Source organism: Syngnathus floridae, chromosome 6 (assembly GCF_059516105.1).
Source record: "Syngnathus floridae isolate MCC-2025c chromosome 6, RoL_Sflo_1.0, whole genome shotgun sequence".
Classification (NCBI taxonomy): Eukaryota; Metazoa; Chordata; class Actinopteri; order Syngnathiformes; family Syngnathidae; genus Syngnathus; species Syngnathus floridae.
The window spans coordinates 15,583,712-15,609,420 of NC_142418.1; the positions used below are offsets into that span (position 1 = coordinate 15,583,712).

Below are 25,709 nucleotides of genomic sequence, written 5' to 3' on the forward strand. Positions count from 1 at the left end.
GCTCTGCATTTGCACAGGCCGATTGACAGACAGACAGACAACACACGCCTCTCGGATCAACAACGAGATGAATTTCAAACACTTCTCCCCTAAGAACCTTTTAAATATTTCAGTTCTCGGCAAGCAAGTGTGCTGTATATGAGGAAAAAAAAAAACAACTTCTTTAACGAAGAGTTTCAAAAGTCAACCTTAAAATTTGACGAGGCAAAATCGAAAATAAAAAACAGTCGAGTGATTAAAAACACACAGGAGGTCGATTAGCATCTCTCGTTAAGTGATTATATCGGCGCGGGGACAAAAAATGATCGCGAATAGTAAGATGGGCGTAAACCTGCTGGTTGACTTTCGGAAGCTAATGCTGCCACTGCCTGGTTACGCTCCCCCTGAGTATGATGGTGATTGAGGTCTCGTTCTCCTTCAGTCTTACAGGAACAGCTAATGGATTATTCATGTTATTGCTTGCACCACTTGGCCTCTCGATTGCTCAATAACGATTTTTAAAGCCCGGGCATAAATTAAAACAGTCACAGGGCTTGACAGTTAGAGTAAAAAGGGGTCACAAAGTTAGGAATATGCAATATGAGAGGGAGGGCAAAAATCATTGGCCATTTTCTTGTAAGCGGTTAAAGGGAAATGACTTTAGCTGAAACCTCAGGGGAATTGCGGAATTATATTTATCCTGGAAATGCTCATTAAAAAGAAATCTTTTGTGGTAGTAAGAAGCTGACGTCCACCACATTTTCCACATTGTGCCCAATTTCATTTCACACCACCACATCTTTGTGATTCATAGAAATTGCTATGTCACCATGGGGGTAATTTGAGAATTAAAAAAAGTTCACGCAACAAAGGTCCATTACTTGCAAAATATTACGCAGTGGGTCAGCTGGGTAATGTTTATGATTTGTTGATAAAGCTACGGGAATCCGGTCTGGCCTCAACAGAGAGCAAATAATATGAGCCATTCAATATTTAATCAAAAACACTCCTTTTGAAAATCAGTCGGTGCGGGATTGACGCGGCAGGTTGGCTTTACAATACAAAGCATCGCGTCTACGTTTGTATTTTAATGGCTCCGTGACGCCATTTCATCTATAAACACTTGCTAATGAGGCTGTGAGTAAGTAAACAAGCGTTGGATTTATTCCACTCCCTACTTTTCATACCGCAGTGATCATTTTGATCAACATTACATTTGCCCCTCATTTTTTAATTGCAACCCTCGGAATCACTTGGCGTAATTTACCGCCGGGCGGATCCGTCTGCTCTACGCTGATAAAAGGGAAATTCTCACTGTAAGCAGAGCAGCCCCGAGAAATATGCATGTGCAAATAAAATAATATAGCTAGCTCGCTTTCCCCCCGTGGGCGGACATAGATGTCATCTCGCCAGGTGATAACGTCACACATCATCAATTTACGAGCCTGGCGATCGCACGGGCTTGCTGACGGCTGCTTAATATTTCTTTTTATTATAGCGGAGACTGTCTGACGTTTCAAATCAAAACTGCACCAGATCATGAGATCCAATACGAGGATTTCAAGAAATCTTCTGCTCTCCTCACACGCTATAAACAACCACTCAAAGAGCATCCACACTGACCCAGGGGGCGATGGCCTCCGCCGCCATCATCGCCACGGCGATATTGAAACATGCTTTATGGATGCATGATATTCAAACGTACAAACATAAGGATGTTATTACACAGCCTTTCTCGTATATTCCCGGTTTTACGGCCCGGTTGGAGCAAATGTCATTGAGATGGAGCATTGGCGATGTTCACGTAATACCGTCCGTATTACCGCTCATAAAAGAAGATATCAATCACTTGAGCTGACCTTTTTCCCCTGATAAAACGTCTCATCAGTGAGCCCCATCTTAGCGCGTTAAGGCTGAAGGGGGCCGCTGTTCGGAATCCAAGTTCGCGGTTATCAAACAATATGTTACGCCACACTCCCTCCGATTGCATCATCAACCCTCGCTGACATGTTGCATAAATAAGCAAAGTGTCTGATTCATGCTAACTAATGACCGGCATCTATTGTCAATGGCGTAAATTGTAACTTGGCCAGATGCCTGAGAATGTATTATCCTTTTTGTGAGCGCGTTATTGAGCTACTGACATCCTACTCGCCTTGTCCTTTTGATTTTTAACCATACCTCTGCAACAACAGTTTTTTGATCATGCACTTTAACTCATTCAGTACCATTGACGGATATAGACGTCAATTTGCTGGCCTCATTAGGTCTAAAATTGCTGCTCGTGCACTGCCGTTAACTCAAATGTGTGACTTTTTTGGCATATAAGACAAATTTGTCATTTTAATTTGTTGACTGCACCGCCCGTGTGACTTTCATTTCAGTTGCGTCGTCGTTTTCGACCCTTGGTGCTTTAATTGCTTTATAATTGCAGCCAAGTTGCCAGACTTTGTTCGTTTTACTCTCTCGGTTCTCCGCAAAAGCCCCTCGAGACCTCAACCTCATGCTGGAGGTCATTTAATTGTCTTCCGCGCACATCCCCGCCTGGCTGGCATTTTCTAATGAATCTATCGCACACACACTCGGAGGCAGTTTGCTTCATTGACTATCGGTGCGGCTCGACCTACGTGAGGAACCTTTAATTGTTTTTCCCTCCCGAGTCTGACAGCCGACGCCACATGATGGATTTGCCGGAATGTTTATCAGTGACACACAAAAAAAGGGGCAATTTCTGTAAAACCTTGAAAAACATTCACGGTCAAATTAGAACTTCGCTGAGATGCAACTTGCTAACGCTCGACTTAAGTGTGGAAATCTCCGTGACTAAACGGGCTCTTGGACCAACTCGACATTGTCGTACAAATCTCTCTCCACCTCATAAACCTTTGGCTCTGAAGGAAGTGTTCAATGAGGCGGACTTAGTGCAAACATATGAAAGTTATTACGAAAACCTCATCTCGAGAACTAATTCACCCGTCGCGTTTCTTACTACTCGGAGGGCGCTCGGATTAATCAGACGCATTGCGGCAACAACGCCATTTAAGGGTATATATGCATAATGAGCCAAAGAACACGGGACAAATGGCTCTGAGAAAGTCATTTTTCAGGCCCCCTTCATTACTTGCAAGGGCACTTTGACCGGGAAGGCCCGAAATGGATCCTCATCAAAGTCATTACCATTATTGATGTACTCTCGGGGCATTAAGGGGGCCGATTGTTGGCGGCATTTAATCAAATAATTCGAGAAAATTTTATTCTGCAGATGCTTTTGTAATGCGGCTTTTTAAAGACCCTTCTAGATTGTGTAATCTTGAGTCGGGCTCTTGTCGGATGATTACACGGCCCCGGCATGCGGCGACCTGACCAAGAAATCACGTCAAGTGTTTGCCGAGGGCCTCGACAACTCGGGAATTTAACTCGGCAAAGTCCAATTATCTCGCAAAGCTCGGTGCCAGCTTGCCTCGCCTGAAGGGGGCTATTTTGTGACTTCATCAGTGTTCCCTTTGCCCACAGCCAGCGCCGTGTTCCACTTAAACTGTTACATCTTCTGCAATTGAAACTTGTATGACATGACATCTCGTCTCAAAACTAAATTGCTTTCTGTCCATAAAGCAGAAATAATCAATGGCGAGAAATGCCAGATGACTTCATAATGAAACAGCTGTCGTCGTGTCACAACCAAATAGGAAATTAATGACATGAGCGCAAAAACTGCCTTTGTCTACAAAGTTGTTCACCGTGGTTGGAGAGTAACTTCAATTCAATTAAGAGAGTTAAAAATCATTAACGGTTACTTGCTGTAGGGTATGACTTATCTCTTTCACGAATGGCTATCGCTTTACTTTCACCCTACGGCCAATCACTCGTTTGCTTTCACCCGTATAGGTAATCACTTTTTGCATTCATGACCCATCACTTGTATTACTTTCTTGTTCAACGATGCTTTGTTGCCCTCTTGTGGTATCTTAGGGTAGTGCATTTTTTTTCTTGTATTCTTGATTCGACTGTTCACATCTCTGCCGCAAAACTACGATTTGCCTTTTGCGGTTATAATAATCCCAAAAATTCCAGCCACCATCCACTTACGACTGACTCGTTCTCTCTGCTAGAAATATTCCGCAAGCATCACATGTATTCAAAGTCGCGATAAGAAAAGGTTTATCTCTGTGCAATTGCCTCCCGGCCACCAAATCTTCTGCACTTCCTTTGTGTTGTCTCGCTTTCTCTGAGCTATGCTCCGATGGGGATAGAAGTGCGTTGAATGGATTATAAACAGAAGACACGATTGAAATATTACAACAAGGAGGGAGGGAGGGAGGGAGGGGGGGTATCTTGGGAAAAGGTGACTGTCCTCAAAATGATACCACAGATAAAGTTCGCAATTGAAAATACATTCCCGGAGCTGCCTTTAAACCTATTCTCGTTTTTTTCGTAGCTAATATCGGTGAATGTTTCCCAAATTGTCAACATCGGCGACCATATTGACAAAAGGCTTTACTGCAATGGGGAATCAATTTCCTCCATATTGCGAACACTAATTGCTGTCTTCCTCAAATCCGTTTGTATCTCCCCAAAGAGTTTCACTTCATTTGAGATGCTACAGTTTGGAGGTCACAAAGGCGAGAGCATCATTGATTGGAAACACAATGGAGCTAAATTAGCCACGGCGAGTCGCTGAACCAACAAAGGGAAATTCGCTTACAGGAAATCACTGAATCAAACTGTGAACAAGAGCGGCCAGTAATTACAAACCTAGAGGTGTCTGATCAAAAGTTCAACCAACCCCTAACCCTTAGCCACTCCGCAATTGATTTGGATTGGTCACACCCTAAGTGGTCCAATCAGAATCCTGCCACATGCTTGAAATGTCTTGAAAGTGACATTAAAAAAAAAAAAAATCCTTTTATATAGAGATTCCCGTTCTCAGCCTTGTCATTCATTCTCTTGTCCTATTGGATCTTTCCCTGAGATCTGAACACAAATGAGCATGTCCGCTGACGCCTGCCTCACAATACCGTGGAAGTCTAATTAGCACCCTTGGCACTGAAACCACCTCTAATCGTTTAACAAAGACCCAAAGAAATCGTTAGCACAAAATCAGAAAGCAATTCTTCATTTGCATTTAGATTGTGTTTTCATAATAAAGCCCATGGATGACTTTGTCTGTGGGAAAAAGATAATGAAACCTTTGAGCATGGCTGAGCCTCGCACAGGAGATTCTCCGCTAGCACGAACTTTTGCATGTAAACATTATTCGGCAAATGCAAAGTTTGTCACATGCTTATTAGTGTGCTACTTGGTCAAGATAAAAATGTTTAATAACCATAATTTATTTGCAGAAAATCCAAACAACCTGCGATATTATATATCACCCCCATAAAGTTTCCAAATTATTATTTATTTTCTTTCTTAAATTTTAATTTTCTTTTTAATTGAGACGTAAAATGGCTACTGTCGGATTTGAAATATTTAGAAAAAGTAGTTGTCTGTGCAACCAAACTTTTGAGGCAATAGAAAATCAATTTAAAAGTAAAAACAATAATTTAGAAACATTTTGGGGGCCGATATAGAATACCCCAAAAAGTTTCCAAATTATTTTCAAAAAAAATCTTTGTTTTTAATTTAATTAATTCAATTTAATTTTGTTTCTAATTGAGACAAAAAATGGCTACTGTCGGATTTACAATATGTAGAGAAAGTAGTTGTCTGTGCAACCAAACTTCTGAGTTGCAAAATCTGTTTGAAAACACACCCACACACACAAACACACACGCTGGATTTCATGCAGTGTAACTAGTTGGCCTTTATATTTTTCCATAAACCGCCAATACTTCACCGGGCTTTCACTCCACACGAACTACGAATCAAAGTGATTCGCTCACCCGATGTCAACACGCCGGTGAGCGTTATTGCACCAGCCGTCTGTCTCATTACATTCTCATATTGAAGTAATATTCAGTAAAGTCATAATAAAATCTATCTGACAATACGTTTTCTCCCTTATACACGTGTTCCGCTGCTATTTATGCCGCCGCCTTGTGAATATGAATAGACAGGTTGAATGAAATGATGCTATCTCCTCCCGTAGAATTCGCTGCACCTGACAACGTATCGAGCCCATCAAAGAGGTTCATTATTCTCCGCCATTTCAGCGCATTCATTATTTGCTGTGCTTTTTCATTCCCCGGCGCCTTCCTATCTTTGAAAACACCGGCAGATCTATTCACCACCCCCACCTTAATATTTCTCTTTCATTCACTGTCTACAAAGCTATTTCGGAGCCTCTCTAATGGGATAATGGTGGCGTCTCTGGGTCATTCTCAGTTTTGTCGAGAAGCTCCTGAGTCTGCTCAGAAGAATATTTATGTCGACAGTCTTGATGTTATAAATGTCACCGTTCAGTGAGACTATGTTCTTGGGAGATGCTAGGTTCAAGTGCAAAAGAGAAAAGTAGATAAATGTAAATACAGAATCGGAATGTACAGTGATCCCTCGTTACTTTGCGTTTCATTTATCGCGGATTTTTTTTTTTCAACATTAAAAAACTATTTAAAAGTCATAATAAAACTTCTAAATTGAGGAAACATGTGTCTAACCTTTAGGATAATGTAGTATTGCTCCAAATGTTCGTTTACATTACTTTAGAAGTCCGATTTCGCGTGTTAGCACGATCAGGACTTAGCATCTTTCCGCTAACTCGTTAGCCTGCCCAGTATTTCTTGTTGGTGACCGTACTTCGCGGATTTCACTTATCGCGGGTGGTTTTTGGAACCAATAATCCGCGATAAACGATGGATCACTGTATTACGTCCTTGATAATCATTCCATGTTACTAAAAAAAAAAAAAGTTGGAGTTGAGCCTCTATAGTTGGAAAGCAGCCACACAATCCCGATTTTTTTTTCTTTTTTTTTGTGCTGCATGCACATATGCACATACATAGCTATGAAATCTACTGCAGCGCTCTGATTATTAAGTAGCCAAACAGAAGCAGCCAGGAAGGAAATGAACTCATGTGCAAACAACATTATCTACCAGCAGCATAAGCAGAAACATACGTTATGTAGGAGCCTACGACACTATAACTCGTTCTTTTTTTTATTCATTATTACCTGACCATATTCACCCGATGCGGCTACCGAATCTAAATAATTCAATAGGAGGTAATATTCTTGCGCAATCATCTTTGTTTAAAGGAAGTACATTGTCTAGAGGGCGTGACCTCATTAGAGCCGCTGGTGAGCTGGAGCTGCCTCAGCTCGATTTCTGATGATAGGCGGGTTAAAACTAGGACTTGTCGGTAAATACAAATAATAAAATCAACCTTCACAACTATGGACAGTTTAGAGCACTGGTGTTAAACCTAAGGTGCGGGGGCCAGATACGGCCCACGATATAATTTTTGTGGCCCGCAAAGACAAATTGTGCATCAAATTCGTGTCAATAATAAAACTGCAAATTGTATTCAGTTTAAAAAAAAAAAAAAAAGAGATTATTTATTACAATTCACCTTTTTAAAGCATTTGAACATTTTTTACTAGTCTCTGATTTCATCTGTACTTCCACTATATTTTTTTTGTGCTTGTACTTTTCCATGGATTAATCATCTTCTGCCCTGACCTTTCTGACTGGGTCATCTTCTCAGGAATCCCTTCAGTCTTCTGCCCCTCAATCTCAGTGTGTTTGCTTGTCCCTATGGCTCTTTGGTGTTTTGCTCTAAGACCAACAAAGTTTCTCTCTCCTGTTATGGATTACGGAGCATTACACGACCTCAAAGCTCTTTCCAATCTTCAAAAACACTTTAAGTGGACCTTGACGCTCTTTACCTGGACTTTGAAGTCCACAGCATTACTACTCACCTGCTTGACTTGACACGATGATAAATGTCAAATCCAACTCTTACCACAATAACACAACAAATATTTTAATTAATACCTTTTTGTCAGTCACTCCTCTGGGTCACTCCTCAGATGTACCTCATGTTTCACGCATCACCTATTTGGTAGACGCAGACATTGTTTGCGCAGTTCCGTGTAGAATTCTGACAGGTGCCTCCCGTCGTTTCTCACATGGCTGCCAGAGAGCCTGTCAGATAAACAAAAGACACGTTGGCACACCAGAACAGCTGGTGAGTTCTAATCTGCAGGTCCACTGAACCGCCAAGGCCTCTCCACTTACTTTCCAATTCCACTTTGAGATGTTGTCAGACTTATATCTCGACTCCATTGAGAGAGGGGGGGGGGGGGGGGGGGGGTGGTCTCTTCCCCGTTTTATTCCAAAGCAAGTTCATAGCGGGGCCACCTGCAAAGCTCCAATGTTGCTGAAAGAAATCTTCATTCATATCAAATTGTACATTTATACTTTTGAGTATAGTTCTGCAGTTTTCATCTAAGCCATTCAGTGATCTCAAGAACATTAGCATAATTTTAAAATATATTTCCCCCCAAAAAAATCAATAATACTAATTAACTCATTCACCACCAATGATGATTTTAGATGTCAAAAATTTATTTTAACTGGGCTGGCAGTCAATGAGTTAATTTTTCATTTATTATGTTTACATGATTTTGAATCTATATTTGTTTCTGTGGGTTCAGGGTACCTCTGACCTTCTGCTCCAGTTTCCCCTCATCCTCCCTACAAACAAAGCCACATAAATCACACAAAACCCACACAGACAAACCGTGCCAAGTTCTTTGTTGCATTTGCACGCCGGGGTGGCTCGGGGTTGGGGGGGGGCCCAGCCAGGTACAGCAGCCTGTGATGTCACATTAAAGCCGCTCTGTGAGGATGTGGACCTGGAGGAGCGTGAAGTAGGACACCCAACTAGAGGGTAAAATCAGCTTATAACATTGCTTCGTGGGGAAGGAGCTGTGAAGGTATCTTCAAACAAACAGCTGCCACACACACACACACACACACGTCGATGCAACGTGAGCCATTAGTGGAATGATAAGCGAGGCATGTGGCAGGAAGGTGGCGGCTTCAGATCTGGCTGCGTATTCCGTGTTTCCTGACAGAAAGAAAAGACTTTTCTTTAAGGGGGGGGGGGGAGAAACACGCCGCTGTAGCAGGAGGAATACGGGGAAAAAAGGTAAACAACTAAATGATGCCGAGAGCTCACAGAATAGAACTCTTTGTAGACTTTGAAGAAGCCAGTCTAGATCAACTAGCTCTGTCCTGGTCTTGGACAGAAGCTTTGACCCAACTGCCAGTTCTTCAGTCTCCGTTGATTGTCTTTGAACCTGTAGTGATGCCGTAGCGAAGTAGGATAACACGACTCGGATGTTTTGCACACCAGTAATCAGATAATCACTGCTGAGAAAAGATGCGGTAATTCCTATAGACAAGCTGAAATGCAGAACCATAAACGGGATCCCGTGTGAGCACCTGGTGACGGACGGACGGATGATGAACGGTTATGTCGGCAGCCGTGCAGCCGGAGGCCATTCGGGTTTTTGCAACAATTGCTCGTCACTGTTTGTGTTATTGCAAGTGGATTCATTGCGCTTATTTGACGCTTTCATTTCACCACGCCGTGGAGACCATAACGCACCGAGATGCTTCTGAATTATGATTGCGCCATTCGCGAGGCTACCCTGACTTCATAATTCCGATTGTAGTTCAGCTCGACGGAACACTCACTGAACCTTATGACGGAAAAACCTTTAAAATTCCATAAGGGTTGCTTTTGTTTGATTCTCATCAGGAACGGGAAATGAAATGAGATGAGGTTGGCGGGTTCTATGGATCAGTGAATGAATAGTCCACACACCAACGGCTATCTGGTCTTTCTGTTTCCCCATCATCCCAGAAAATATTAGAACAGCTATTCATCTTACACCGTTAAACAGAATCCAATTTAGTATGTGTCTGCGAGACCTTTTACATTTATATATTTATATATGTGAGTGAAGTAAGAGAATATTACAAGGTACCCTTCATGCGCAAACCAGGCTTGTCTCTACTTTTGGATTTTGTACTTCTCAGGTTTCACGAATACTTCTTCATTGTATGACCTCATCGTCCTGAAAATGATGACAACACATTTAATGGCTTCTTAGTTGACCAATGACGCATGCGTCACAATCAGTGGTGGATCTGTTTATATGAGCCAGAAGTAATAGATGTTTCTTCCAAACGCTGGCCTAAACAAAATTGCGTGCACTCAAGATAATGAAAATTTTCCGCTCTGTAATGACTTTATGCAGCAATCTGCTTAAAGACATACAGCGGTAATTGATTACACGGCTCGACTGTATTAGGTGTTTTCTATTGTTCTCCGGGGTTCGCGTCCCTGAGATGTTCTGACCTCAAGAAGAATCATTATTTCCCCAACAAGAGCATTGGAGATTTAGACAAAGCTTCCCAAGAAAAGTCCAAATCCCAAGGTGGTGAAAGGCTATAAAGCAGAGAAGCGCATAAGACGCAAACGCATTCATCATAATATGCCTAAAAGTAGAAGCAAGGACCCGTGTAGTTAGGTCACTATCCAACTTACTTCTTCTTTCTACTGGAGTTTAATGAGGTATACTGGGGAGTAGCTCCATGCTTCAAAATGAAGGCTAGCTGCGGAAAATGTACAGTTGTGGAACATTTTTACTTACCCAACTCCCATCACCGCAACATCAAGCATTTTTGAAAAAATACAAATAATAATAGAAAAAAAGTTAAAAAATAATAAGATACACATAATAGTAATAATAATAATAAAAATATATATAAAATAAGAAAAAACAAAACAAATGCATTAAAATAATAATAATAATACATCTACCCCCCAAAAAAAAGTAAAAATAAAAACAACAATCATGTCCAAAACTATTATATCCCTGATTTTTTTTTTTTTAAACTACATCACTGGGTTAAAATATCGCTTGTCGTACTTTTCCGAGGCTTCCAATAAACACGAGTTGGGATAAGGGACAGAATTTGTGGTCGACTAACCTGGGATTCCCAAAGGTCACGAGCAAACATTCATAACAGGAGGTATGCGTGAGTTGTGAGGACGGCCGCTATCTAGTTGACATTTGAGCCAGCGCGGTTGTTTGAACTTGCCACGGCTCAGACAAATGCCACGGCTGTCACCTCGACGCTTTTTAATTACACCTGATCGCGTCCGTTAGGTACTCGCCGATATGTTTAATTAGCCGGCGAGCACTTGGGGGACTCACCAAAAAATGACTACTGCGGCAATAGACCTTTTCAACGTGTCACAGGTACTCCCAAAAGATTGCATCATCTCTAAACAAACCCTCGTAGCACATTTGACCAAGGTAGAGCAATTGGGAAAACTATTAAACTGGTTAAAAGTCAGAGTAGTTAACATGATCATTGAGGAGCTGTCGGATTAAAAGATTTAAATTAGATTAATGGCACAAACGTTTGACCCTGAAATAGTCATTGACTAGCTAAGAATAAAACAAAAACAATACTCAAACTCATAGAAACTAACAAAGCTGTTCTACAAAGTAAATTAAAAAAAAATAGCTAAGATCATCATATATTAAGAAAAAAATAATACTCAAACGAATAAAAACTAACAAAGCTGTTCTACAAACTAAATAAAAAAATATATTAAAAAACAATAGTACTCAAATTAATGAAAACTAACAAAGCCGCTCTAAAAATTAAATTAAAAAAATTGAAAATATAAATCAATTAAAAAAAAAAAAAACACCATAAAATAAATATAACTAAATATCACTACTAGCAGGCTTGCTGTTATATTTTGCTAAATTACAGACAAGACAACCCAAGCAAACATTTTATACATACCTGTGAGAAAATGAAAGGTTTGTTTCCCATTGGCGACGATGTCAGCGGTACTTAATTACGTAGTCCTCAACACTAAGTACACCAACCCTTATTGTTTACAACATTCTAAAAAGGTCAATGGCTCCAATACACCGAGGACACACCTCACGAGACATGCTAAGAGTTATATTAGTCGTGCTCACCGTCAGCGCTGACATTAAAAATTCTAACTAAGACAACACACTGAGCACCTGTGCGTAACCACGCAAGATGAAGTGGCCGCTCCCTCCTAATGAACATAAAGCCACCCAAGTGGAAGACTATTTTAATTGAAATCTCCTCCAGCTGAACGGCCGGACGCGCTGGCAGGAGGCGAGGATGGATGTTCACGCCACCGCTAATTCACTTTTCACGTAAGGGGGGGGGTCCAGAAATTTAAGTCAATCCTTCATACCGATTCCACGTGAGCTCCCCTTTCTAAAACGTTTGCCATGTATTTTAAAATCTTTTCCAATTGAGTACAAATGAATAGAAACATGACATTTCTCACAAAACACAAGCAGCACAGCATCATAGCTACCCCAAAAGAAGAGAAGATGACAATTTATTGTCATTTATTTTGCAAAGAGCACCATCACATTTTTTTTCCAACTGGCTACACATTTGCCGACTACGTGTTTACGTAAGACCATGGCACACGGACTCGAAACAAAGACAAAGGGATCCGTTTCATATGTGAAATTTACAAGATTTCCGTTTTTAAGCAATGGAAATAAATTTGACTTTATATTTGCAATAAGAAATCCAATCAGCTGAGTCCTGCTCAGTGGCAAACGAAACAATCCAGGGATGGAAAAAAATAAAACTAAAAGACAATTGTGAACTGAATAGGAACCTTTTTGAATCCTTATTTCCTCTATTGAATAAATGTCAACATAGATGAACAGATGCTGCCTTTTAAAACATTGCAGGAAAAACAAACATTCACGTCCGAGTTTGTTTGGTTTTGGATGCGACTGGGAAAATAGGCGACAATGTCATCGATCTGTAGAAAAATGTCAAAGTGGGATGCCATAGTGCCATGGATAAACTCTTTACAAAATGCTATCTGGGTGTACAAAGTGTGAAAAATACTCCTATCGTCCTCATAAAAATGCCACATTGAACGAGGCAATTAGATTCATATCACCCAGCACGGGTAGAGAGTTCGCTTTTTTTTTTTTTTACACCGTCGTGACCGACAGGAAGGCGTTGTGCACCTGCGCCCCTTCCGGAGCTTTGGTCCCGTGCGTCATCAGCTCTTGGATGGTCATCCAGTTATCCAGGATCTTCTTGTTGCGCTTCTTCATCATCTTCTTGTGACTCAACTCGATGATGCTTGCCTCGCCGCTGCTCTGCGGGTTCTCCTTCAGGCTCTCCAAGCGACTGCGCTGCATGAACTCGCGCCGCTTGCGTTGCTCCTTGGCGCGGACCAGGTGCTGCTTCCTCTCCTCCTTGCTCCAGTAGCGGCCCATCTTCATCTCGCTCATGGCGTCGTCGTCCGTGGTCATGCCGCCGCTGCGTTCCTCCTTGATCTTCAGCGCTCGCTCCCGTAGGATCTTGTCGCGCACCGGCCGCTTGGTGACGTAACGCGTGCCGTCGCTGCGGATCTTCACCTTCCATTCCATTTTGGGCTCGTCCAGGAGGAGAGGCGCCGCCTGCGGCTCCTTGTTGCACACGCTGAGCAGGCTGAGCTGGCTCTGGGCGTACTCCACGGCCGAGCGCTGCTGGATGAGCTGCATGTAGCTCTGGTAGTGGCGGGCGTGCGCGGGGATGTTGGTCTGCCGCTGCTGGGAACTGTGCGACGGAGAGAAGTAAGGGATCTGCATCACCCGGGCTTTGGGTTTCCCTCGACTCCGCTCCTCCTCAGGTTGAAGCATCTGGTCCGACTCAGAGGGGTTGCTGTGGTCCGGGCTGCTGCTCTTGCCCAGCAACGGGGCCCGGCAACCCGGGACGGGGCTTGGACTGAGCGAGGGTCCGGCGGCGAGGCTGCTGCGGAGGTTCCTCTGGTTGGTGAGGCTCACCATCCTCTGGAGGGAATGTTCAGGGGAGCGATCCATAGCCAGAGGGGTACTCCGGGAGCTCTCGGCCGTGTTATAGGCGCTGGAGCTGTCCTTGTCCGACTTCTCCAGCCGCCCGTTGATGTCGGCCAGTTTGCCTTTGCCGGGCTCCCCCCGAAGGGGACTGGCTGATTGCTGGCCCTTACGGAGCTTGTGCGCCTGCATGATGTTCTGGCACTCCAGCTCGATACTGCGAAGCTCCTCGTTGAGCATGCGCAGCTCGTGCTGGACTCCGCCCGGTTCGCCCAGGCTGCACTCGATGGTGCTGCGCCGGCTGTAGAAGAGGTCGTACTCGCCGCTGTTGCGGATCTGGCACTTGAGCTCCAGGAGCTGCTGGTAGCGGTCGCCCTCCGCCGCCACGTCCTCGCCGTCGTCCTCATCCTCCGGGTGCCGGTTGTCCCGGAGACACTGCGACAGGCGCCTCTGGAACTGCGCCAGGACGTTACGCTCGGAATTGTCCTGTCTCTCTTTCAGGATCCGCCCCCTGTCCTGATGCTGGGTGAGGGTGGAGCAGGTGGGCTTGTCGTCATCTTCTCGCTGGTAACAAAAACAAACACGCCCTTAGCTCCTGATCTCTGTTGCTTTTGCCTCTTAATTGTGAAAAATATGATGAAATAAATAATATATATTGAACAGGTGGGGCTTCACTTGGGCAGGTGTATTTAATGTGACCTTTGGACCTCGTCAAGGTCACGAGTTATTCCTCATATTCAGGCTTCATTTTTCATGTAGATGATCAAATAAAACACACACAGAGCAGAGTCAGTCATGCAGTCGCCCAGAGTGTGTGTCCAACCTGTCCGCTCTCTTGTTCCTCCTGGAAGGCAGCCAACTCCATCTCCTCGCGCCGCTGTTCCTCCAGCATTTCCATCTTGAGCTGCTCCAGGAACTCGCTGTGCTCATCATCCAGCCAGGCTTCCTCCAGCTGCAGACGGAGGAAATTGTTATTTATGCGCCGACGTCAAAAACAAAATAGTTGCCAACGTTCTGTTGGGATTAACCGGCGACATAATGAGATAGCGTTTGCCTCCGTGTCGTCCATCCATTCCCACCGGATCAGAACCATCCGCATTGGATTTTTTTTTCTTCCAAATTTATGACGGAGCCATGCTTTTTAATTAGAAATGCCTGGCGGCTCAGCTGCACTGCGGCACGTGTCCTTCCGCTCATTCGGCCGCGGGCCTGAATGAACCCCGTGCGGCATTAGCGTGCCATTAGCTTTTATTGCTTAGCGTCGGAAGTCAATTACAGTAGCTTGATGAGGTGTGGCTCACTGGTGGCTTCCAAGAGTGGTCTTGGCGTGGAGAAAAAGGGAGGGAACACCACTCCGCACCGATGAGCTTGACCCGAAACATCTTTGTCTCTGCGGCTTGCTTTCTCACCTGCATCTCGGGCCTGGCCACCAGCAAGACGATGCTGCGGCACTCTTCGTTGGAGAGCGCAGCCATGGCCTCCTCTCGGTCCTGCACATCCTGCCCATTAATCTGAAGATGACAAGCAAAGTGGATTAGAGCCAGACAAAAGGTGTACACGGGCGCATATCGTAGTTACACACACGCAAAAAGAGGTCAGCTCATCTGCAATAAAAAGCCTCCGGCACAACAACACGGCGGCGGCGGCGGTTATTATGAATGGGACGGCGAGACGGTGCCATACATACATCTCGCCGTACAATTAACTGGCCACTGACAGCGAGCGTCCATCTTTTCGCCGGCCTGACTAATGGCGCTGTCATCGGCGGATAATGGCGCCGGTGTACACGTAAACAACCCCCTCAACTCCCACTTCCGGATCAGATCACTCCACCAACACCACTGAACAATTAGAGACAACTGTTTGGTGGTGGGATGTGGTGTCAGGAGTCTTACATTAATAAATGAAAATTGAGAAAGCGTCTAACGTCAATAATGTAACGAGACGAGAATCGCATCAAAAAGGTTGTGCGTTAACAAGAAAATAATAAAGTCGGGATGTTTCGAGAAAATCAATTTAGAGGAAAAACTTGTAGAATAAAGTTTTAATTTGTTTTTTTGAAGTTTGACCAATAAATACAAAATTTGTAACTTAATTAATAAAGAAAATAAGAAAATGAATAAATAAATAATACATGAAAATAAATACGGAAATAACTAAATACTGATATAAACTATGACGTTTCAGAAAAACCAATCCACCTGTTGTGAAATGTAGCTCACCCTTAAATCATCAATATTTCCAAATTGGAATTTTCCCTATTTAGAAGATGAGTAACAACCGTGCTGTACGACACAACTCGAATCCTTTTCGCTGCCTCCAAGTGGCCAAAGCAAATCAGTGCACGATGCAACTACTTGGCCAACTAGGGGATTCAACACGTGACGTCAAGCCTCTCAACTCTCCCACGAGCTGCAGCACAGCAACCATCCAGAATCAAAAAAAAAAAAAAAAAAAAAGCTGTTGTTGCTGAGTCTGTAAGTAAAACAGCCACGGGGGCTTTTCTCGCCTTTTTACAGTCACAGTGGGTGGAAAGATCCCCCTTTAATGTGCAGCCATTAAAAATGAATGGGGTACTTCATGCTGGGGGACAGCGGTGGACTGTGATCAATGCCCCCCCCCTCTCCCCCCACCTTACCTGTAATATGCGGTCCCCCTCTCGGATGCGACCGTCTTTGGCGGCAATGCTGTTGGGACAGATCTGCGAAAGGAGAGCAAAGTCATGTTCAGATAAAAAAAAATTGTAACAAGAATTGAATTACAATGCCACAAAAAATGCTCTAAAACTGCCCAAAAAAGTTTTCCATTAAGGAAGATAAAAAAAGTGAACGTTGGAAATCAACAGTGTGGAATTAGCGAGACACTTTGATGATTTCTTTTAGAGATGGCTTTGAATCTCTGAGTGAATCAAAAAAAAAAAAAACTTTTAAGTGCAGCGCCTAAATTATTCACAAGCTGTGTGTTTCACTTTGTTGTTTTGGTTTCCAAAATGGACGAGAGGGCAACACCTCTCATAGACGGTGACATTCAGCCACTTCATCGAAATGCAGCACACTCGTCTTGAACCGAATCAACTCCCACCACCACCTCTCGCCAACAAACGCTGCCAGTAGCTGTCGAGCATAAATTTATATTCCGCTCGGCTTTCAACTTCAAACGAATCGGAGACAAAAGTTAAGAGAAATAGAGGCAAGAGGACTGCAACATGTGAAAGAGAGTCTGTGTGCTCATCTCGGGCTAAAAGAAAAACCCTTGAAGGTAGTTACCTTGATGGTACTCATCATTGTCATAGTTAAAGATATTATTAAAAAAAAAAAAAAAAAGTCACAAGATACACAAGTCTATCTTTATAAAATGACTCTTAGTTTCCAGTACCGAAACCAAGTATCGCTACCACTACTTTTTTTGATACATAAAATTTCCGATAAATCCTGATATAGTATTTTAAATGAACATAAATTTATTATATTTTTCCAATTTGTTCAAAACATACTTGTTTTCTATCAAACATACAATAATTTTTAAGAGAATAACAGTATCGTCGTGAGTACCGATACCTTAAAATAAGGCCCGATACTAAAACCTGGTATCGGTACTTTGTCGTGTTCTCACCTCGCTGACATAGATGGCAACGTCCTCTTCCTCATCCGTCCTGTAGCACAGAGTCAGCCCCAGCTTTTCTTGACTGCTGAGTCGGCACAATTCCACTTCCTGTATCGAGGAGAGGGGATGAAATGTTGCCGTGGGCGTTGTGCAGATAAAAGAAATTGCGGTTCTTCGTCAAATCTTTGAGCTTGTTTTAACTGCGACTTTAATCGATCCTGCCGGCACTTTACAAAGGCCGACATGTGAAAAGAAATCGGTACATAATCATCATCAAACATAAACCAATGAAATCATAAAACAACAGTTTTTCAACAGTATCTCAATTGAAATGATTTTTTGATCAAAGTGGCATGAGCAAGTATCGGTACCAACAGCGAGTAGTCAAATATTTGCTTTAAAGAACCACCGCACAGAAGATCAAACAAAACGGCAAGATTGATTCCTCAAGTTCAAGCAGAAAATTCTGCCTAAACTTTGAACGTACTAGAAGGCAAAGTTGCCTCTGACTTTCAGGAGTCGGAAGGCGTTTGATCATGAGAGACGCTTCTCATGCGTGGGGAATTGAAATGTCACAGGAGATTTTTTTTTTCCTTCTTCCCCAAGTCGGCACCAAATATAGAGCATCAAACCATAAATACGATCAAATTATGCTAATTCGGGCGGGGGTACATGCGGAATACGGCGTACTAAATAATTCCTCGTTTCCCCCCCGGTGATGCATCAACAAACGATTGACTTCCATGAGGCACACATCTGCATCAAGCCCTCATTGGGGTTCCGACAATCAAATCTAAAATATAAAAACAAGACGACGCCCAGCAGGCTGCCCAAGAAAACAAAACCAGTCGTTTCACATTCTAACAAAGTGCAGCAGTGAAAGTGCTTTTTTCTTTTGAAAATCCAAATTTCTTTTTTAAGTTCCCGGTAGGGGATGAGCCCACGGCACGGAGATAAGAGGCGACAGTAAATTAATGGCGGCGGTGGCGTAATGTACAGCGCAAAGTGTCGTACCCGCCATCAAGGCGCACTGTGGGCTGTCATCGTAATGGCGCCTTTGATTAGCCGTAATTGAAAAAGCAGCCACAAATGCACCCGGACTGCCAGATGAGCCTGTCAACAAGAGCGTTGGCCAGATTTCCTCCCTCATGATGGTCAGGTCTCATTTTACCGCTCCTCTCCAAATATCAAAGAAAATATATCCAACGTTAACGCACGGGGCCTCATTTGCAGTTCTCAACACATCAACGATAATAAAATCTAAAGAGACATCAATTATTGCCGTAGTTTATCTCCTCCCGGTGATTAATTACTAAACGGCAGCTCGTGATCACTCGGCAAGTTTAGCGTGTGAATAAGTGAGAGCTCATGGAGAGCTATTTATTTAACTGCGCGGTTTATTGTTGTGATCGTAGCAACGTAGCGCTGTGCTAACATACTCATTTCGTTCTTTGACACTCCATTTTGGATTCTGCCTTTCGGGGTTGCTTTCCTAATGAATCGGTGATCATTTCCCGGATTGAAAACAAAACGACTTGTTTTTGAGTCAAACGAAAATCGAAGGCCGCAGTGAGGTCAAGTGAGATGTCGACGTCCACTTCTGAGAAGAACAAATGGGTGCAGGATTGGGACCGAACAACTTCAGCTCGTGGGGGAATTGCACTGATGGAAACAAGGCCGGGCCGCAAAGGTGAATTGGATTTCAATGGTTCCTTGGTGAAGTGGCGGCGACACGCTCTCCTCAAGTGACACCTCCGAGTAAAGTCATTTTAAAGGAACGTCTTCCCGATGTCCACGGGGGACGAACGGACGGACACTGACGGGTTTTAACGGGGAGCCCGCCGAGTGTAATCGGATTTGTAAAATCGCAACGAGCCGTACAGAAAGCCTTTCATATTCTGTATTGTATGCTAGCAATGTGTCACGCTGATCCGAGCGTGTGCGCAAATCTCTTTGCCGCGTCGCCAGGCTCAGTGGGTGGGAGCGTTCAGAGCTACTAATTCAAACGCAACAAATAAAGACGGAGGTGAGGCGAGCTGTCACCAGGCTTTGTGCGTTAACATAGCGATGACTTGGGATACTAAAAAAAATTGTCAGCCTTGAGTGTTTATCACTATGGAAACGGGCGACTGCCAATGTGGAATAAACAGTTTTGACTGGAAAACACCTTGGAACGTATTACGAGCTTAATTTGTTCTGTAACCAAACAAATCAATTATAAACACCATTATTTAAAATAAATCATTTGAATGAATACATTTAGGTCCAGAAAATATAAACCCCTGCTTCTGTGATTTTTTTAATCGCAAAATCGTATTCGGATCGATCGACTGCAAATATCGTGTCGTCATCGGAATCGTTACCTCATACTCCAACTCTTGCGTCCTGTCGGCGTCGACCGGAAGCGGCGAGAGGTAGTCGGTGCCTTCGTAGTAATCCTGCTCCATGGTGTGAAGGGAGTGACAGCTGTCAGGGGGGGCCCAAACACAAAGAGGCGGAGCTAAGTTACATCCTCTGGTTCATTCTCTTTCAACGCACTTCAACGGCGAGCAGTGACAGGATTTCCCGTCGCCTTTGTCTCGGCTGCAATCCGCCGAAGAAAGACGCCGTAGTGCTTGAGTGTGCACGATAAAAGTCAAGCCGCTCACTAATAACAGCTCATTCCCGTCATTTGCCTGCTGCTCTTGACTGACAAGCGCCCGCCCCCTCTTGCACACACTCATTGTGCAGCAAGTCTATTATCGTGCCAGGCAGCATCAGGACCACACAAGATAAGAAGAAAAAAAAAAAATCTCAAGTGGACTACACGAATCGGAGAATTCCAAAAACAACATGTCTTCTTACTGGAACTAGACTTGTCGCAAAGCCGCCATGTTGAAAACTACCTCTGGCAGCAGCTGCGAGGAACGTAATCAGGCGTGACACAACATTTGTCATATCTATCGTATTGAATTCCGCACTTGATGGGAGAGATGAAAGAGTGAGTTTAATGGGGCGCATTGATTACATTTGCACTCAGGGCTGCCAGTTGCCCGCTTCAATGTGTTGCCCAGTTTTTATTTATTTATTATATTTTTTTACGAGCCCATTTACTTTAATCACCCAGTAAACCTTCGATGAGTCTAAATGGGCCTTCTTGCTATAATTGCCAACAAGGTCCCGGAGGGGATTTTGTATTTGCGCGATACGTTCAAGTGTCAATAATTCTCAGATTCAGAGAAATAGTGGAGCAACGATTGCGGGGCGAATAATTACTCGCGTCTGTAAAAAAAAAAAAAAAAAAAATAAAAACAAAAAGAAAAGTTTTCTGTTGTTCCATCCTCAGGAGATGAAACCTACTTTTTAAAATATGCTAAACTTTTCCCCTTTGCTGCTTTGTGATGTGCAGAACACAAAATCAAAGTGACACCAAGGGAAATAATGACTCCTGTTCCTGTTGTTGTTTTTCAAAGAGAACTTCTTGTTGATACGCTTGATGCAAATATTCCTGTCATTAATTCCGAGTGTTCTAACTTGTCCGAACGCTCACCTGTCGCTGAGCAAGAAAGGACAGACGTCAGGCACGGGAGGCGTCGTAGGCCGCAGCTTTGCCAGCGCCACGATGTGTTCGAAGGTGATGTCGGTCTGAGTGCACACATCCACCACATGGATTTCCTGAGGCGGGCCGTGGGGTCGGCCGCTGGGGGTCCGCCGGATGACTTGGACCACGACGGGGTCCTTGGCGGGGAGGAAGCTCTCCAACGTCTCCTCATGGCTGGACTTGGACAGCTCTTTACCATTGACCTGAAGAGAAACGGAAAATCATGAGACCATCCATCCATTCACCACTTCAGAAAAAAATAATCTTGCATCTTCTTCTGGAGTGGGCTAGACTTTATTGATGTAGCTCAAAGTGGTAGCAGCAGAATTCCGAAGTCGAGTTACCTTGTCTGTCTACATGTGTTGCTGCACCGTTTGTGCTCAAATAACATTTTCTCGTTTGATTATTTATAGAACTCCAAGCACGGCAGGGCATGCAAAAACCCATTTGACACTGCAACACGATGGAGCTCTTCAAAGCCTCACACGCTCTCCAATCCATCTTCCTTAAATCCCTCCTATCTCCATGAAAGGAGCAGAATTTTCCGGCAGACTGAAGACTATTTGCGCTACAGCTGGCACGAGTAAAGAAAATCATCGCTTCATTTAGCCGCGGCAATTTCTCCGGAAGAGACGCCGGGTGGATGTGAAAGTGAAGATGATCATTTAGATAAAGGATGGAGAGGAATAATCACTTTTTATGTATTTTAATTAGACCTGCTTGCACTGCTCAACTAAAGTTAGGATAAAAGTCCACATAAAATGTTCATATTACAGGCTCCAGCTCACCGCAGCAAGTAAGCAGGGTAGAAAATGGATGGATCATCACCGCGCGTAAAAAGGCAGGAAAGTACTTGTGACAAAACGCTTAATGCCCAAAAAAATAATAAAAAAAAAACCTTACTGCAATGCAATGTTATAGAATTTTGTGTGATTCCTAAAAAGTGGTGATTTTGGAAATGAAGACTCAACTGCCAAATATACAGCACGAACCCAAAATAGAAATTAAACTAAAAAAAAATATGTTGCAAATGTCAAACTGATCAAAATGCCTGACAGCTAACATTAGCAGCTAGCGCTCTACCCGCGAGCCACTTAACCTAGCTAACCTTGTAACAATCAAAAATGGTGTATATTTTTAAAATCTTAACCTTACAGTCCAATTTCCCTATATGGAACCGTTAACTAAAAGAATAAATTGAAGAGGCTTCAGTATTTGATGAGTGCAGCATTTTGAAAACAAGTTAACAAGACCGGTTTGGCAGGGGAAAAAAAATACTCCTGCTCCTTGGCGGAATAATTACCTGTCTGTATCATCAGTAAGCACCCCCCCCCCCCCCCCCTCCCCTCCCGACAAATCATATTCAACTCCCTCAGCTGCGGTGCTCCGGCCCTGACCTTTATTTGTAGTGATGCTGCATTAATCACCCGAGCAGCAGATAAACTGGGTCAGCCACTCCAGCAATGTGGAGCAACAACATAGCAGAATCTTTCATTAGCGCTACTTTTTAGCCACTCAGCATTTATTCACAATGCAATATATGCTACAAGTAAAATGAGGCGCTTTCACAATTTCAAGGCGTATGCCAGTCACCTCGCAGACCTGCAGAAATATTCTCCCAACGCTCCCCCGGGAGAACCCGACTCCCGTGCTTGGGCTCTTCGCTAGCCCCGGCATCAGGTGCTGCTTTATTTATTTATTTTTTTGAAATCCTCTGTACCCTTGCGTGCCAGATGGAACAATAATCCCCAATCAACACATGAATAATAAGTGGCCTTAAGTACTGCACGAGGCAATCTGATGGCGGATGTCAGTCGAGCAAACGCACACATATTCTGTCGGCTAATATGAGCAATTTAAAAGAAGATTTGTGTCTTACAGATTTTTGCTGTTGATGCACAACTTCAGCCACATCCCTCATCCCCTTCTTCTTCCATTCATAAGCTCATGCAGGCAATAAAGCAGCTGTTGCGTTGATCGAGTGCAGATGCTTAATGGTTTGAAGTCTTCCATATGCGGAGTCAACTTATCCAATCGGTCCGGAACCAAACAATTATTCACCGCAAGTCATTTGGCAACACGGGCGAACCAGCAGAGGATCAGGCGTCTGAATGGAGCAGCGAGGCCAAGACGCATCTGCTGGCGAGAATATCCAACAGCTGTGGCCTGAAGCGGCTTTTCCGCTCAAGGCAGAACAACTGCAAGCCACGCCAAGGGGAAATTCGGGAGAGTAACTCGAGCTTAGTAGAGGAAATCCCTTTTCTGCAAACAAAGGCGCGAACAATTTGGCGAACATGACATCACCTAAAGCTGCTCATACCTGAATCGGAAAAGCCGCGCAGGACGAGGATGGATGGACTTGCCACCGATGTAACGGATTGCGTACCGCTGTACACGAATAACTCCTCATCAGAGAGCCAAGGGACAATACAGTGACAGAGGCAGTGAAATGTATCCAGTTCATCTCTCGAGATGTCAACAGAAGCCACGCCGGACGCCGCCCGGCCCTCCGTTCGCTTGTCAAGAATCGCCGACACAGCCGTCAGCTGGCGAAGGATCGCTGATGGAAGTGATTGATGGACTCGTTCTGTGCTTGGGGCGCAAGACTCAGCCAGTCCATTAGCTTTTAATGCTCGCGAATTAACTGCATATATTACTTTACGGCTTTGAATACTAATTAATTGTTTTCAAGGTGCAGGAGGGCGGAGACTCGGCCGCAATTGGAACGAATGAAGCAAGGTCATCGTTATTCACAACCGAACAAGGCTACAGCGGCGTTCGTTTTAGCCAACCAGCGTGACCTTGACTTTGTCTTTTAGTATCTTTACTCAAAATATATCCACATTACACTCGACACACCCCAAGCTTCCGTGTGCCGGCACCTGCTGCGTGAGTGGCGGCCTGCCGAGTGCTAAGTGAACGCAGGCAGATGGAGGAAGTCGAACATGTAGGTCAGCCAGCCTCGGGAGTGCGCCGCTTACATGCCAGCTTTTCCTCTTTTTAAGAAGAAGACTAAAAGGCCAACATGACCCCTAAATGTAACCGTTAGCCCTCACATGAAGACAGCGAAATGCTAACCGGCGAGCGAAATACTAATACGCTAGAAACGGCTTCGTAACTAAATCTTTCGAATGTAAACTTTCAAACTAGCTAACCATTGGTCCTAAAAATCAATTGACTGACTCCAGCAAGGAAACCAATGAATGGAAAATGCACCGGGCCTTTCTCAGACCGTTTCTTTCGACTCATTCCAACACATTTCATCCCATAAATGTGTCTGGAAGGAAGCCAAAGTAACGACTGTGCCACCGAAGCCCGAGTGCTCGGCTGTCACGCAGCCGAACGAATGGCGCATCGCGACGAGCTTAGCATCCAAAGCCCTCTGAGGTTCCAGATGTTTTTGTTTCGCCACGCTTCATTTGTTTCCGTATTTGGTGGCCTTTCATTTGGGGAATGGCAGCATATAGATAAGAGCCAATGAGAGGCTGGAGATAAAGTTGCACAAAAGCAGGAGGAGGGAGATATTTATATGCGGTGTGTCCGGAAGCTCCCGGGTAAGCTTTGGGAGTATTCATCTGCCTCAGACGCGATGTCCCACAGCCACTCGCATCTACTCAGAGAATAAACAAGACTAATACTTTTGGGAGCGCATTGTAGCAAAAATAACCATTCCCAATTTGCCTCGCTATCGTCTGGTTGTTTTTCCCAGCTGAGTCTGAGCGGCAACGGAGCAGAGAAGAAGCTCCACGCTCTCTCTCCTGCTCGCACGAGAAGTCAAAAGAATCAACCTGTTTTCCATTCCGCCCTTGAACATCAGAAACACAAACAAGTGATTGGCGGGCGAAAAGTTGAGTGTAACCCGCCTTTCAGTTGTGAAAAGTTTTAGCTGAGCGTTTTAGCTTAGCTTGGATTGCTAGGCCCCAAAATGGCTCCAGATTGTATTTGTGAAAACATACAAGTCTTTTTCATCCCCTCCCCTGCTTTGTTTCCTCGTCACACTCAAATATCTCATTTTGATAATAGGTGTCAGGATGAAGCACGGCCCGCTCGCTCTTATGACTGCATAAATCACTCTCACGCGGAGAAACGCTCCAGCGACATGAAACCGAGAGCGTCGGACGCTAGGGAAACCTGACAAAGCCGCCGACATCTCAACACAAACCAATATATGAGCCCCACTTGAACCCCTCCAACCACATAAAACACACTCCCGCGGGGCAGCCCGGGTTATTTTCACATTTAAAAGCTCCGCGCTAGGCTGCTAGCGCCGTTTTCAACCAGCAGAAGATTTGATGAATTCTGCCAATTTTCATCCCAGAGCACCAATCTTCAGGATGGAGTGAGCCGCATCTTCAACATGTATCACCTTTTTCCAGCCGGCCGCCTTTGTGGGTTGTTTTTACTATCCAATCGCTTGGCGCAAAGATGGCTGTTGTAAAAAAAATAAATAAACTTGAGCATTTATTTTTCGTGCTATATCTGCAGAGCAGGATGGCGATGGTTATGGACAGATTGTAAACAACACTCATCCCTCAAGCTAGTATTTATTTATTTCATTTAGTCGACCCTAAATGCAAGTGACATACGCAATCTTCATCCAATCGCATTTTCCCAAGCAGCCTTAATGTATTGCCTTCCCCACAACGATTTAAAAATATTCTCTGGCGTGTTCGGTCGGAGTACAGCGAGATGGGGAGTGGAGGAAATTGACATGCAAAGA

At 44.0% G+C, this 25,709-nt stretch overlaps 1 protein-coding gene across 2 annotated transcripts in view; it reads right to left on the bottom strand.

Annotated features, from left to right (window-relative positions):
* Positions 1–12,333: 12,333 nt before the first annotated feature.
* Positions 12,334–25,709, bottom strand: part of LOC148396844 (PDZ domain-containing RING finger protein 4) — a 64,129-nt gene continuing 50,753 nt past the window's right edge. For both annotated transcript variants that reach the window (XM_088379523.1, XM_088379524.1), the window contains exons 2-8: positions 20,939–21,192; positions 19,773–19,875; positions 17,419–17,517; positions 16,445–16,507; positions 15,216–15,317; positions 14,630–14,758; positions 12,334–14,370 (exon numbers count right to left, since the gene is read on the bottom strand). In XM_088379523.1, the coding sequence (XP_088235649.1) occupies positions 12,958–14,370; positions 14,630–14,758; positions 15,216–15,317; positions 16,445–16,507; positions 17,419–17,517; positions 19,773–19,875; positions 20,939–21,192 (2,163 nt within the window). In that variant the 3' untranslated portion in view covers positions 12,334–12,957. The remainder of the gene's footprint in view (positions 14,371–14,629; positions 14,759–15,215; positions 15,318–16,444; positions 16,508–17,418; positions 17,518–19,772; positions 19,876–20,938; positions 21,193–25,709) is intronic.